General features: G+C 37.0%; 1 protein-coding gene across 2 annotated transcripts in view; it reads right to left on the bottom strand.

The window, feature by feature from the left end:
* Positions 1–753: 753 nt before the first annotated feature.
* The window catches only part of LOC129255909 (telomerase protein component 1-like), a 57,079-nt gene continuing 44,150 nt past the window's right edge, over positions 754–13,682 (bottom strand). The window contains exons 38-49 of one of the 2 annotated variants that reach the window (XM_064096366.1): positions 13,506–13,625; positions 12,485–12,592; positions 9,769–9,919; positions 9,211–9,401; positions 8,536–8,604; positions 6,853–6,972; positions 6,312–6,406; positions 5,470–5,551; positions 4,584–4,717; positions 3,697–3,864; positions 3,115–3,205; positions 1,838–2,407 (exon numbers count right to left, since the gene is read on the bottom strand). In XM_064096366.1, coding sequence (XP_063952436.1) covers positions 2,183–2,407; positions 3,115–3,205; positions 3,697–3,864; positions 4,584–4,717; positions 5,470–5,551; positions 6,312–6,406; positions 6,853–6,972; positions 8,536–8,604; positions 9,211–9,401; positions 9,769–9,919; positions 12,485–12,592; positions 13,506–13,625 — 1,554 coding nt within the window. In that variant the 3' untranslated portion in view covers positions 1,838–2,182. Of the gene's footprint in view, positions 2,408–3,114; positions 3,206–3,696; positions 3,865–4,583; positions 4,718–5,469; positions 5,552–6,311; positions 6,407–6,852; positions 6,973–8,535; positions 8,605–9,210; positions 9,402–9,768; positions 9,920–12,484; positions 12,593–13,505; positions 13,626–13,682 lie in introns of both variants that reach the window. The other variant, XM_064096367.1, reaches the window with a different exon arrangement.

Here is a 13,682-nt window from a genome sequence, read left to right as displayed (position 1 = left end):
TGTTTCTTTGGGCAACTTCCGATGCTCCCCACACATCAAAGTACATGTAGTTGACACTGCATAAAGTAATATATTAAGCATCATGACAGATATATTATTCTGGATTTCCATTAAAAAGATATAGTGTAAATGTATATATACAGTATACACATCTCCTGGAGAGGTATGTAGCATATAATGGAGGGAGAAAATGAAGGTGTAGATCTAAATTTGCCGTACTCCACCCAGGTGGAGTGTTAGATGTGCTATAGCAGGGGAAATAGTGTGCAGCACTTAGAAATGTCTTAATAAGCACTATATAAATGTTGCATATTATCATCATGACAATATGTTGTGTTCGAAATTGGGAATGCAGCCTTGCATTGTTCCCTCAGTTTTCTATTGACCTTTTAGAATGCTTCCCCCATCCCCCCCAAAAAAAATAAAGAAATCAATTTATATATCATATTCCTATGATCTTGCTTCATCAGAAAAATAACAAAAATATGATATCTACAACGTCATCACAAGGACAAATGCTCAGTCAACTCTTTATCAGATGACTCCAAAATAACCAAATGAACCAATCATGATATAATATTGTAAGCTTGTCTCTGATTTTAGAGTGCTCATCCTAAAAAAATATTGAATAAAAGAAAAAAAAACGACGGAAAACAGCAACACCAACAACAAAAACACTTTGTTTTATGTGAGTCCAAGGATATGATATGACATCCATAGATGAAGATGTATCTCTCAAATGAGAATTTTTTTGATAATCTACTCTTATAAACCACTCTTAATATTGACACAGAAATAGGAACTAATCAATAAGAAATAACAAATTTGCATCTATCACCTCCATCTGCTCATTTGGAAGGAAAGGGGAGACTTGGTCAGGAAATCATAAAGTATATAATGCACATGCAATAAAGATGATTATTAGATAATGAAGCAAAACAGATGTAGGTAGTGTAAGAGCATCCCATAGCATGACATGTGGACAATTTTTCTTGTTTGTCTGTTTGCTTTTATTTCTGCACTCAAACAATACAATATATGTATAAAATGTATTAACATTATGCAATCTCGACTAACTAAATCAATCAATAATAAAATTAATATAAATAATTCAGCTGTTATATCTAAGGACGACAAGACACTGATGTGAAGTATAAACATTTCTTTCATTAAAAATATGTAATAAATTAACGCAGGAGACTGCCACCATTGTGAGCACTTGCACTTGAAACTGATGGAAACTAAAAATAGTTTGCCACAGTCGGACTACATGATATCTTCTGAAAATTTTAATAAGTGTTTAAAAGGAAGGTTGGAAGAATCACAATGAAGAAAGAAGCACAAAACATGGTTTCCCTGAAATGGCCTGGGCTTATATTAAAACAAGAGGAATGCCTCTGGCAGTCTTGCCCGCATTACGCAAATCAATAAAGCAGCAGTGCTAAAATGAGTGACCTTTGACCTTGGTCATGTGACCTGAAATTTGCATGGGATGTTCAGTGATACTTGATTACTCTTAGATCCAAGTTTCATGAACTAGGTCCATGTACTTTCCAAGTTATGATGACATTTAAAAAAGTAAACCTTACGTTAAGATTTCAATGTTGACGACGCTGCCGCCACCATCGGAAATGCGACGCCTTCACTGTCGTCTCGCTCTGCTATGCAGGCGAGACAAAAAAAAACACCTTACTATAAAACTAGTTGTGAATATACAAAGAGCATTCAATACGATGGTACAAGCTCCCATAAGTCAAGCCACTATGCCATGTCAAAGGAAACATCATCCCATTTGATACAATTTTCACCCTAAAACATTGAAGATAATTTTTTTGTTGGTCATTAACTTGAAAAATGAGGGAAATTGTCTGAAAGTTATTGTGACAGGCTGTATAAAAGGCACAAACATACTGTTTTTATTCCTGTAAAGCGATGGAATCACTAAAAATGATAAGGAATTGACTATTAATTCTTCAGAAGGTCCAGGGACTCCCGCAAAACGGTATGTGTGGGACTATACACAAATAGTCTAACCCATTTCAGATGTCTTTCTCATAGATTGTGAGGGTATCTGTAGCATACATGTACATGTAGCACCATCTTTTGCAGTGAAAAGCATTTATTTGAAGGAACAATTTTTCATCATTCCACGTAATATCACTTAAAATAATGATAATGATGATCACCTAAAACTTAAGCAAATCTCCTCCCTTAAAAATCTTGAACTTCTTACCTGTTTGATCACATTGACCACCCTGTTGTCACTAACATGCATCACATGGCCATCATAATCTCCAACCAGGAATCCTCTAATGTTGCCAATTTGAGGAGGAGAGATGATCAAGGAGCGACACCAGGAGACTGGGACCGGAGACAGCTCACATATATCAAGCGTCTCCATCGTTTTCTGTAAAAAAAAAAAAAAAAGTTGTTTGATAAGGGTTCATATGAAATTGGTAAAATCTAAATAATATACATATAATATTCAGGAAGGAGAAAGATAAGAAAGTGATAATCTTTATAACATGAATCTTTATCACTTGATGACAACAAAACATAGAAAAATAAAATCAACTAGAATTTGAATTCATCATGAGATGAATTAGGTGATCTGTCGGTAATTCTCATGTTCAATATGACCATCATGATGAAAACTGAACTCTTATTATGGAAAGAACATGTTGAATACACGTGAAAGACAGACAATGAGGTTCTGTTAAAAGATCTTATTCCACACAGGTAACACACATGAAACATGTGATATGAATGACGATCTTCATGATCAGATCACTATCATGATCATAATAATCATTATCTTCATAATCAGATCTTTATCACTTGATGACAACAAAACGTACAAAAATAAAATCAAATATATAAAATGTATACAAGCATAGTTCAAATTTAGCACTCAAGGACAAGTCCCAGTCGCTGGTAAAGTCATGCATAACTTTACAAAAGCTTTATGATACAGTCACAATGGAAAACAGACTCCAGACCGTCAAAGTCTACTTCACTATTTTCAAGGACAGTCCGTAGGTCGGCTTGGAGCCGGTTTCTTTAATGTGACTGTGCCATGATGAAACAGCCCCTGAGGATGGAGGAAAAACCTACCTCCTTGCCGCACACCACCTTGCCATCAGTAAGAGATGCTCCTATGCCTTTATCCTTGACCAAGGTCATGTCCAATACCCAGCCAGGTACACTAGAATGACAACAAAAATTATCATTACATTAATGGATTTACTTAGATTATTGAAAGATATTTAGCCTGATCAATCTTTTTTATTTGAGGGGGGGGCATGCATTATCATATTGTTCATGGTCATCACTGTAATCATCATCACCATCATCATCATCATCATCATCATCATCATCATCATCATCGTCATCGTCGTCATCCTCATCATCATCATCATAATCGTCATCATATTAATCTTCTCATCATCATCGTCATCATCTTCATCATCATCATCATCAACATCATCATCGTCATCTTTGTCGTAATCTTCGTCATCATCATCATCAACATCATCATCGTCATCATCGTCATCTTTGTCGTAATCTTCGTCGTCATCATCATCATCATCACCATCGCAATCATCATTATCAAAATCATCATGAAGACAACCACCACCACCACCACTACCACCACAACCATCATCACCAATACTCTTTCATCCTTGCATTACTTACCCCTTTGCATTCTGTTTGATCTTGTTGGAGGTGAAACCCCTTAGGGTAATAACCGAGCTCCACGTGCCGACGTACAGGATGTCTTGAGCATCATCGTACCTGAGACAGGTCACCGGGCTAGGCATGGAGGTGAAGGAGTGCACATTCAAGAAACGATTGTTCCCTTTCCTGAGGAAAAAAAAGAAGATAGGTTTGGGCTATCATTCCTTCTAAAAATATATCAATGCTCGAACGAAGAAGAAACATTCAACATAATAATAAACCATTTGGTATATGTGACCCTCCCCCCCCCAAAAAAAAAATCAGGAAGGTCCCCATGATACACAGTGGTCATTGAAACTCAACTGAATTGAAATTATAAGCCAAATGAAATACAAAATTTTGGGGTTTTTTTTCTCAAGCAAATACACTTTATTGGTTTAATGCCAGCATATTTGCAATAAATAACCTAGGACACCTTCTGTGTAAGCAGATAGGTACAAGGTTTACAAACATGTAAGACATAACAAATGTGGAAATACAAGATAGATACATAATTCAGCAAAAGAACAAAACAAAAAATGGTAACATTGATAAGGAGAGTACATACATTAGGAAAGTAAACAGTTAATAACAATTAATGAATAGGGTATAAAGCCTGGTAAGGGTGAACAGTCGCCACAGGACCTTAGTTTGTAGGTTAATAGTATATAAATGGGAACTATTGGCAAGGCCAGGTATGTGGAGTTAATATTTTCTACATAAATCCAGAAATAATTCTAGCAATAAATCCAGCAACTGATTGTACAGTGTATTTTCAACTTGGGTACAATTAATAGTCGTCTGTTAATGCATAGATAGATCTTAGAAGTTGGCTTGTTTCCGAGACCATAGATTACATTACTTACACGGTTGTGTATGATCCGGGTTTGTCCTTGAGTTCTTGTATCTTCCACAGTGTGATGACGCCGTCATCCTTACCCAAGGCGAAGGTCATATGCTTTCCAATGAAGCACACTGCATTGACGGCGCACTCCGCAGCCTGGTTTGGACAGAGGGTGAGGAATATCGAATGAATTAAACACATATGTCATAATGGACTTTGCTTCAAAGAAAGTTCAAACTTTTTCATTCCAATCAATTCAGTAGCAATAAAAGCGACAATGTATACGACAAGGCCTAGAGGCCTACCTTCATCGTTACAATTCAGCCAAAATAAAATCCAACACACCCCTGTTGTCCTCACATGCGCACACACACAATGCATTTCTACACAAACCACGGTACAAGCTTCTCACCCGCTCATGTTAAAGTCCCTTCATAAAACATATGACCGAATCTCTCAAAGCTTTACATCGACCGAAAATAATTCAACCCCAACAAATTGTTTGTTTTTCAAAACATGATCGTTTATTACAATATGAAATCACAAAAACATTGAGGTCATTGACAATGAACAGGAAAAGAAAAAAAATCAGATATCCGATTGAAAATCGGGAGAATATCATGCCTGCTAGGGTAATTCTGATCTTCTCATACCTGCAAATCCTGAGCGCCAAGAAATGGAAACAAATTACCAAGAAATTTCCAGAATTAGGAATATTCTTGAATTTCCCATTCAATACCACATAAAAATTTCACAGAAATAGGAACACAATGATTAAAATGGCAATTTACCTTTACCAAAAATAGATATATTCCAATAGGAAAAGTTGGCAGTTATGTAATGAATTTATTAAAAATAACAACAACAATATGATGGTAAATGAAAAGATAATATTTTGTTTTACTTACCATCCACGAATGAAGGAGTGTCATTGATTGGCCTTCATCCTTGTTAGACCCATTCACCTTCCACAGACAAGCACTGCCATTCCTGATGTCACAAACAAAAGGGTTGATTGTTAATAAAAATATAAATGAGGGACAGAAGCAAGAGCTGCCACAATTTATTGTCAACAGCACTCGAGAATTATGAGAGGTAAATAGATTTTTTTAGAATTTTATTTTAAATGATAATGGAATTGGGAAATCCATCACTATTGCTTCAAGAAATCCAAGTATAATTAAATCATCTGCACCCCAATGTTCAGATCATCGTCATTCCAATATGCACTTATGAGATTAGTTTGAAGTTGATCCTTCTAATGGTTCTCAAGTTATCCTAAGGACAAGTTATTTAAATGGACAAAATGACCACTCAGACCTTTGACTTTGAGACCCCCCAAAGTAATCAGTCCTGGTAATTTTTATACACTTTTATGAGACAATGCTATTCAGAGCAACTGTGACACCCAAAACTTACTAATGAGTGGATTGAAAATCATTTGATTCTACAGTGAAGTTATTGTCTTGATAACAAAAATTATATAATCAAAATGAAAGGTTGTACTTCAAAACAGAAGCATGTAAAGGTAAAATCTCCATAAAGTTATGAAGTGACACTAGTTACAGACTATTTCACTGATTAACGGTTTTCAAGGCCATCGATTTGCAATATTTTCCAAACCATGCTATAAAAAAAATTATAAATAAAAGTTAAAACATGAAATTCTATAAGCTTGTGAAATGGTGACATGTGATTGGCTGAGAAAATTTGTGATCGATCACGATGCTTTATGAAACAGGGCACTGACCTGCTTGCAGTGATGGCGAAGTTGGTCTTGGTTGACATGGCAACGGCTGATACCTCGCCATCATGAGCTCCTATATGGACGAGGTCTGGAGAAAGCTGTTCAAAAAGAAAAGAAGGTGATTTATAATATTAATTAAAAAAAATCATAATACAATAATGACAACAAAAACAAATACAACAATATAGGTTTTCCCTGGCCATCTTCCTAAATTTATCATCAGAATATAAACATTTTTGGTTTCATTTCACGCGAAATCAACTGGCAATGTGGATCAACAATTAAAAAGCAAAATTTTGCTGATCAATTTGATTTCTTTTGCATGCGATTAACTATCATTGGAATACAAAATAACACTAAGCTTTCTCAATTTAGTTATTCTCGTACCAGCATTCAAATTCTTTCATAACTCAAGAACAGCTTTATGAAACACCCACCTGATCGAGAATGTTTGAATAATACATCAACAGAGAATACAATTAGTAAATAGCTGAAAATTGTCTTGAAATATTTGTTCAAAAAATGGCTTTAAGAAATAACATACCTGGGGCTTCCAGATCTTGACTGTGCAATCCATGGAGGTAGTGACCACCTGACCGCTGGTTGCCATAGCAACACTCAACACCCGGTCTGAGTGACCAATCAGGGTGGTCAATTCATTACTCTGCAAGAAGGTCAAGAGGGGAACATTAGGTTGAATGATAATACTGTACAGAATATACCAAACAAACACAGAATGCTTTACATATAAAGGCCACTGCACAACTTATGATGGGTCTGCGACGCGATCTTAGAATAAAATATTTTTATATTTGATGTGAATTTGACACATGGAACATCTTATTGTTTAATGACATAAATTATCGTACAAATATTTGATGTTCATAACCGTGACAGTACTACCTTCCTTATTTATCTTGTTTATTCTCCACGGCTCTGTTGAGTATTTGGGGAGTGAAGTCATCCCCGAGCCCGGGTGTACATGTAACTTTTTCGCTACCCCTCCCCTCACAAAGAAAAAGCATTCACAATTTGCAATTGATATACATTCATGCAAATGAATATGAGATACTGAAAATTATAAAAATGATAAATAGAAAAATAGCATTCAAATTATTCAAGACATGTACTTTGCCGAGACATTTGATTTGGAGGTACATGTATGAACATGGCCGATTAAAGCTATATATTTGCACGATCATGAAAGAGGATGCCGTTTCTGTCGATAAGAATGGAAGGGCTTTTCTTATCTGTGAAAGAAACTTAACTTAATGAAGCATCAGTATATAATACATAAATACATGCCAAGTACATCAATGCTCAAAGGTTGAAAGGTTAATGATGGTCATAGCGGGCAAGAATCACCATTTGGCTCCATACAACATTTATAGTAGGGACTAGGGCTGGGTCACTTCAAAAGTCTTTTGTCAAATGGATCTCAGGAATTTGAGCATTTAGAATGTTTAAAAATCATTGATATTTCATTTTCCCCAAAAACAAATTTTGTAAGAAGTATTGAGGATTATTATCTAATAAAGTGTTTCTGCGATGCATCACAAAACACGTATCTTAGTCTGCATAATTTGCCTGTTCAATACGACAGCATATTGAACAAAGGACCAATATCCGATAAATATCCCATAGGCTTCTGTACAAATCTTGCTGTTCAATACGAGACCGTATTCAATAGTCTAATGCCCATGTGCGAAAAATACAATGCGTAAAACAATTAATGCCATGCGTTGCACAGCATAGAGCGCAATGACGTCATAGTGAGTTTACATGTGAGTCGTAACAATCAAATTGATTTTATGGAGTGAGGCGATATTTACTGATTGTAGGAATTAGTGACATGACTTGCCTAATCAATTTTTTTACTTTAGGGGGGGATAGATAGTAATAATTACATTGGATGGCTTTATTTTATGGAATACCAGAAATTAATCCACTCCTAAGGGCCAATATATGATGGTGATGATGATAATGATAATAATAATATTGCACTCATCTATGATTCATGCAATATTGGCCTTAACTCTTGGAATATATCTGATATTCCATTCTGAGCCATCCAATATAATATACAACTGTACATATTGAGTTCAGGGGGGGGGGGAGTGACCGACTCAGGCCTATTAGGAACTTTTAAAGAAGTAAAATAATATCGGAGTGCAAGTGAACATGCACATATATAATTTGCTGTGTGCTTTTACAGGCAGAGACTCACAGTAATGCCTGAATTAAAATTCATGATATTCTCCTTGTCAGATCCAACTAAAGAAGCCCAATTTGAGACCTTAGAGAAACAGATTCAATAAGCAAGGAGATTTTTTAATTAATGTAAACAGAGGAAGGAAAGAGAAAGAAATAAAAAGGTAAGTGGGAAAAAGAAAAGGGAAAAGGAACAGGAGTGTAAAAAGAGAAAAGAAGGAAAAGGGAAATTGAGGGGGAAGAATTTTGATAAAGGAGACAGGGAAGGAGGAAGAGGAAAAAGAAGAGAAAGGGACGAGAGAAAAGGAAGAGGAAGGATTCGAAAGAAGAAGAGGAATAGATAGGAGAAGACAAGGAAGAAGAGAAAGAGGCAGAGGAATGAGAAGAGAAATGGGAAGAAGGAGGGAAGGGGAAGAAGATGAACAAAAAGAAGAATGAAAAAAAAAACAATAATAAAGAGAAAAAAAAATCAGGAAAATGAAATGACCTTAGAAAGTGAAATTTCTGAGAAGAATTTTTTTTAAAGGAAGCAAATGAAAGATGGGATAAAGTTAAAGATATACAGAGAAAGAAAAATGAAGTAAAGACAAGAGAGATCATTCTGAAAAGAACGAAAGTGGCTACATATCTCATCAATCAAGATAACAAAGAAAAAAAAAATTTGAAGACATATGGTTTCACAGGACCTCACCTGTAGGGGTTTCCAGAGCTGTGTGGTACCATCATCACTGGCCGATGCAATCATAATCTCTTCCAGGTTGATATTAGCGTCTTTGTCCAACTTCTTCTTCCCATGACGATTCTTCCATTCTTCTTCTGCCATCATATCTGACCAGTTGGCTCCAGGCGTGTCGTCCTTGCCTTCATCATCGCTGTCGTCATCTACCGGGGTAGAAGTGATTATCATTATTTTTCATCTTTCGGCAATCACATTCATCATCATAGTTATCATAAATATTGTCATCATCCTCATCATCATCATCACAAATACCAACATCACCAGTACCACCACCGATACCACCACCTATACCACCATCATCATCATCATTATCATCATCATCATCATCATCACCTTCCTCATCATCAGCAATTCCTTGAAATTGAATAGTCATAGCTCAACCTTACTCAAATTCTGATTTTGGCGAGACTTCCAGCATCATGCTCGTCTTATTTTTCTCTTTTCATTCAAATAAACTTTTTGCTGGAGTGGACTTGCTCTTCAAACCATCATCAAACCCATTTCACTCACCTATTGCGGGAACATCGCTTCCTCTGTCTGGTATATGAATGTCCACCTTGTTGACCTTCTGTGAGTGACCATAGAGAGTGGTGATCTCCACACCACGATGAGACCAGACCTTGACCGATGCATCCAGGCATCCCGTTACAACACATCCATGCTGCAAAGGATTCATCAGAGGTAAACATATGGTTACTTCCCCGACGGCTACTTCAGACCAGGGAAAACAACTACATGGGGGCTCGGGGTGATGTGCCCCTCAATTATCAAAATAGCCCACAGGATAATGATAATGCAGTTCTTGTATAGTGCATATCACATTATGTCAAAACGTCCAAATGCACTTCCAAAGGACTTGGATATCATTACCCTGGCTTTAGCCCTGGAGCCTTTTACAGCGCGGTGGCATTTCAAGGAATAATTCCTGCCAGGTACACATTCATCTCACCTGGGTTGAGTGCAGCACAATTTTGACGAATTCCTTGCTAATGGAAATTACGCCATGGCTGGGATTCGAACCCACGACTCTCTGTTTCCAAGTCAGAGGACTTATCCACATGGCCACAACGCTCCACACATTACTCTTCCCATGACTACTTCAGACCAGGGAAAACAATTACATGGGGGTTCGGGGTGATGTCCCCCTAAAATTATCAAAATAGCCCACAGGACAATAAAAAAAAAGAGCCCCCCAAAATCCCCATCCACTGCAATGTCAAAGCTTATCCTATGTGGCAGATTTCACTTGTCGAGAGCTGATATGGGCAACTCTGAATCATTTCTTAGGGGGTGTTGCAAGAAAATACTTGCAATCAATTGCAAATATTCTGTTGCAAGTTTACAATTGATAGATCAAGTTTAATTGTAGCAAATCCGATTACACTGCATGTCTTACGAAGCAGATAAGAAATCAATTGCAAATTCACAATTAATTTCAAAACTTATAATTCATTTCGAGACAGAAAATATACTTGCAATTGATCGCAAGTTTCGTGCAATACCCCATTAGACTTGAAATTGAATATTGTCATGTATGATCAGGAGGACTAGTGTTGCTAAGCTCCATCTTTCGTGTTTGATCAAGGATTTGATGCTGCATTCAGGCAGGTGGTCCAACCACCTCCAGTCTGTGACGCACAAGCTTTCCTATGGACCTAGCGAGTCACTCTCCCTGGGTTCAAGTAAGGAATGGCCAACCTGGCTATGTCTTAAACGCCTACGGTCTGGGACAGGATGGTGAAAAGTCCTTATGCAGAAATGGGGCTACAACATAGATGGGGACACTGCTTGCGAGTGTGGGGCGGATCAGACGATACAACACCTTCTGGTCCGTGCACTGCCGATGATCTGGAGTCCTTTAACTCCAGAGCCAGATCTTGTACCCTCCACTGGACAGGTCTTGTGAAGTGACCCGACAAGAAGAAGGCATTGGAGAAGTGTTATGAGGAGTCATAGCAAGACATCAATGAATTTTTCAAATCTACACGGCAACAGCCGAACCTACTTCAGCAACCACCTGTACAGAAGGACCACTCATCTATAAAGACAACAGCCCGTATTCTGAAGTCGGGTTTAACTTAAACTCAGGTTTAAAGTTGTGGTTTAAGTATGGGAAGCCAAAAGTGACAAAATTTTTATCAAGTTGTATGTTTCTTATGTTTACTGTGCTCTTTCCTGATTCATCGATGGTGAAGACAATCATCTATTTATACTTCCTAGACAATTATAATTGATTTGAGAGCCAAATGAGCTGAAATATGATACCTCTATGTTAGTGATTTATGTAAAAATTGGCTATCCATACTTAAACCACAACTTTAAACCTAAGTTTAAGTTAAACCCGACTTCAGAATACGGGCCTATAAGTTTGGTTTCCCTTGAATAATCTCTCCCATTGAAACATATGTAAAAGGAACCTGTCCATATAGACCACCTGCTCAAAAAGACCACCTTTCATGTCTCCCTAAAATGGTCATCATAGAGAGGTTTCACTGTAATCAAAATTTCAATAGTAAAAAACGAATATAATAACAATAATAATAACGGCATATTTACCCAGGGTAGCCACTTCAGTTCCCAAAACTGTTCTCCCAGCGGGCCCTGCTATTATTATTACCCCGGCTTTAGCACGGCTACCTTAATCGGGCGCTCGAGCATTCAAGGAATTTCTTCCTATCGGGTACCCATTCACCTCACCTGGGTCGAGTGCAGCACAATGTGGATAAATTTCTTGCCGAAGGAAATTATGCCATGGCTGGGATTCGAACTCACGACCCTCTGTTTCAAAGTCCGGAGACAAATCCACTGGGCCACAACGCTCCACATTGAATATTGGAAAGTAGCTACCCAAACGGTGACACAACAATTGCTCCTGCGACAACTGCTCTGGGCTTTACTTCATCTAAGATGTAGGGTTTGGAATAGGGTTGCAATTGGGTCTTATGATAGGTCAAGGATAGGGTATAGTGTTAAACCCAGGGTTGAAGTTAGTCATTCAATTAGAGTGTGGAAATTATAGCAGCGCAATTGCCACCGAAGCGAATGTTATGGAATCATCCAATTATAAGTTACAATGGAATTTCGGATCAGGGTTAAACATGTACATTATAACACAACAGAACTGCACAGGGCTCAAAAGCTACACATCTGCAAATTTGAAACTTTGAAAAAAAAATGGTATAAACACAGAGATTAGAGAAGGAATATATAAAAGTTGATAACTTACAGAGAAAGCAACAGAGTAGACAGCTGCCTGATGACCTTTGAGGTGAGATTTGACCTTTCCCGTTTTCATGTCCCATAGTTTAATGGTAGAATCGTTGGATGCAGTGGCCTGCAGGTGTAAGATAAACGGAAGATTGAGATAATAAACAATGATGATGGTGGTGATGATGATGGTGATGATGAAGATGGTGATGATGGTGATGGTAATGATGAAGATGATGATGATGATGAAGGTGATGATGATGAAACAATGATGATGATAAATATGATGATGATAATGATGAAGATAATGAAGATGATGATGATAACAATAATATTGCACTCATCTATAATTTATGCAATAATGGCCCTTACTTGTGGAATATCACCGGTATGCCAATCTAGGCTATCAAAAATAATAATGATAATAATGTAAATAATGTAATATTGCCCTCATCTATGATTCGTGCATTATTGGCCCTAACTTGTGGAACATCACTGGTATCCCATTCTGAGCCATCCAATATAATATAATTATTATTTAGATGAAGGGTTTTAGAGGGGCAGACAATTTTTGAGGTCTTGCGAAGTTGTATCAAAGAGACAAAATATTAAAACTGATTTTTAACGTGCAATATTGAAAATACTGGACGAAATGAATATTTTGCCACGCCCACAAGATTATCATTGGTTAATAAATGATTGTGCGCACGAAGCTATTGTTACGTCACAATGAAATTGCATTGCGTATGAGTTACCATGAGGTGTGGTAAAGCGTTGATTTATTGAATTCAATTGCGCTTGCACTATACGCTAGCGCATCTTTACAGAGATATTTTTTTTTAATGGTAACACTCAGGCGCCATTCTAATGATTTACAGGATTGCCATAAATGATGGTTAGTAAAAACATTTTTTTTTGCTTTATAAATTTATGTTAAGCTTTGTGGGGATATCTAAATACTAAAAATATTGGATGGCCTTGAGTGGGATGCGAAGACATATTGTACGAGCTGAAGGACAATATTGGATTTGAATATTTACCAAGACATCAGTGGCTGGTGACCAAGCACAGGAATTGATCCAATCTTTGTGACAGTTATCAAGATGAAGGGCAGGCTGAGATTCTGGATTTAATCCCCATACTTTGTAAACGAACAACATCTGAAAAAAAAATAATAATAATAATGGAAAATATCAAAGAATAATTGAAATAACTAA

Source organism: Lytechinus pictus, chromosome 3, assembly GCF_037042905.1.
Source record: "Lytechinus pictus isolate F3 Inbred chromosome 3, Lp3.0, whole genome shotgun sequence".
Classification (NCBI taxonomy): Eukaryota; Metazoa; Echinodermata; class Echinoidea; order Temnopleuroida; family Toxopneustidae; genus Lytechinus; species Lytechinus pictus.
This window is presented reverse-complemented; position numbering and strand designations above follow the sequence as displayed.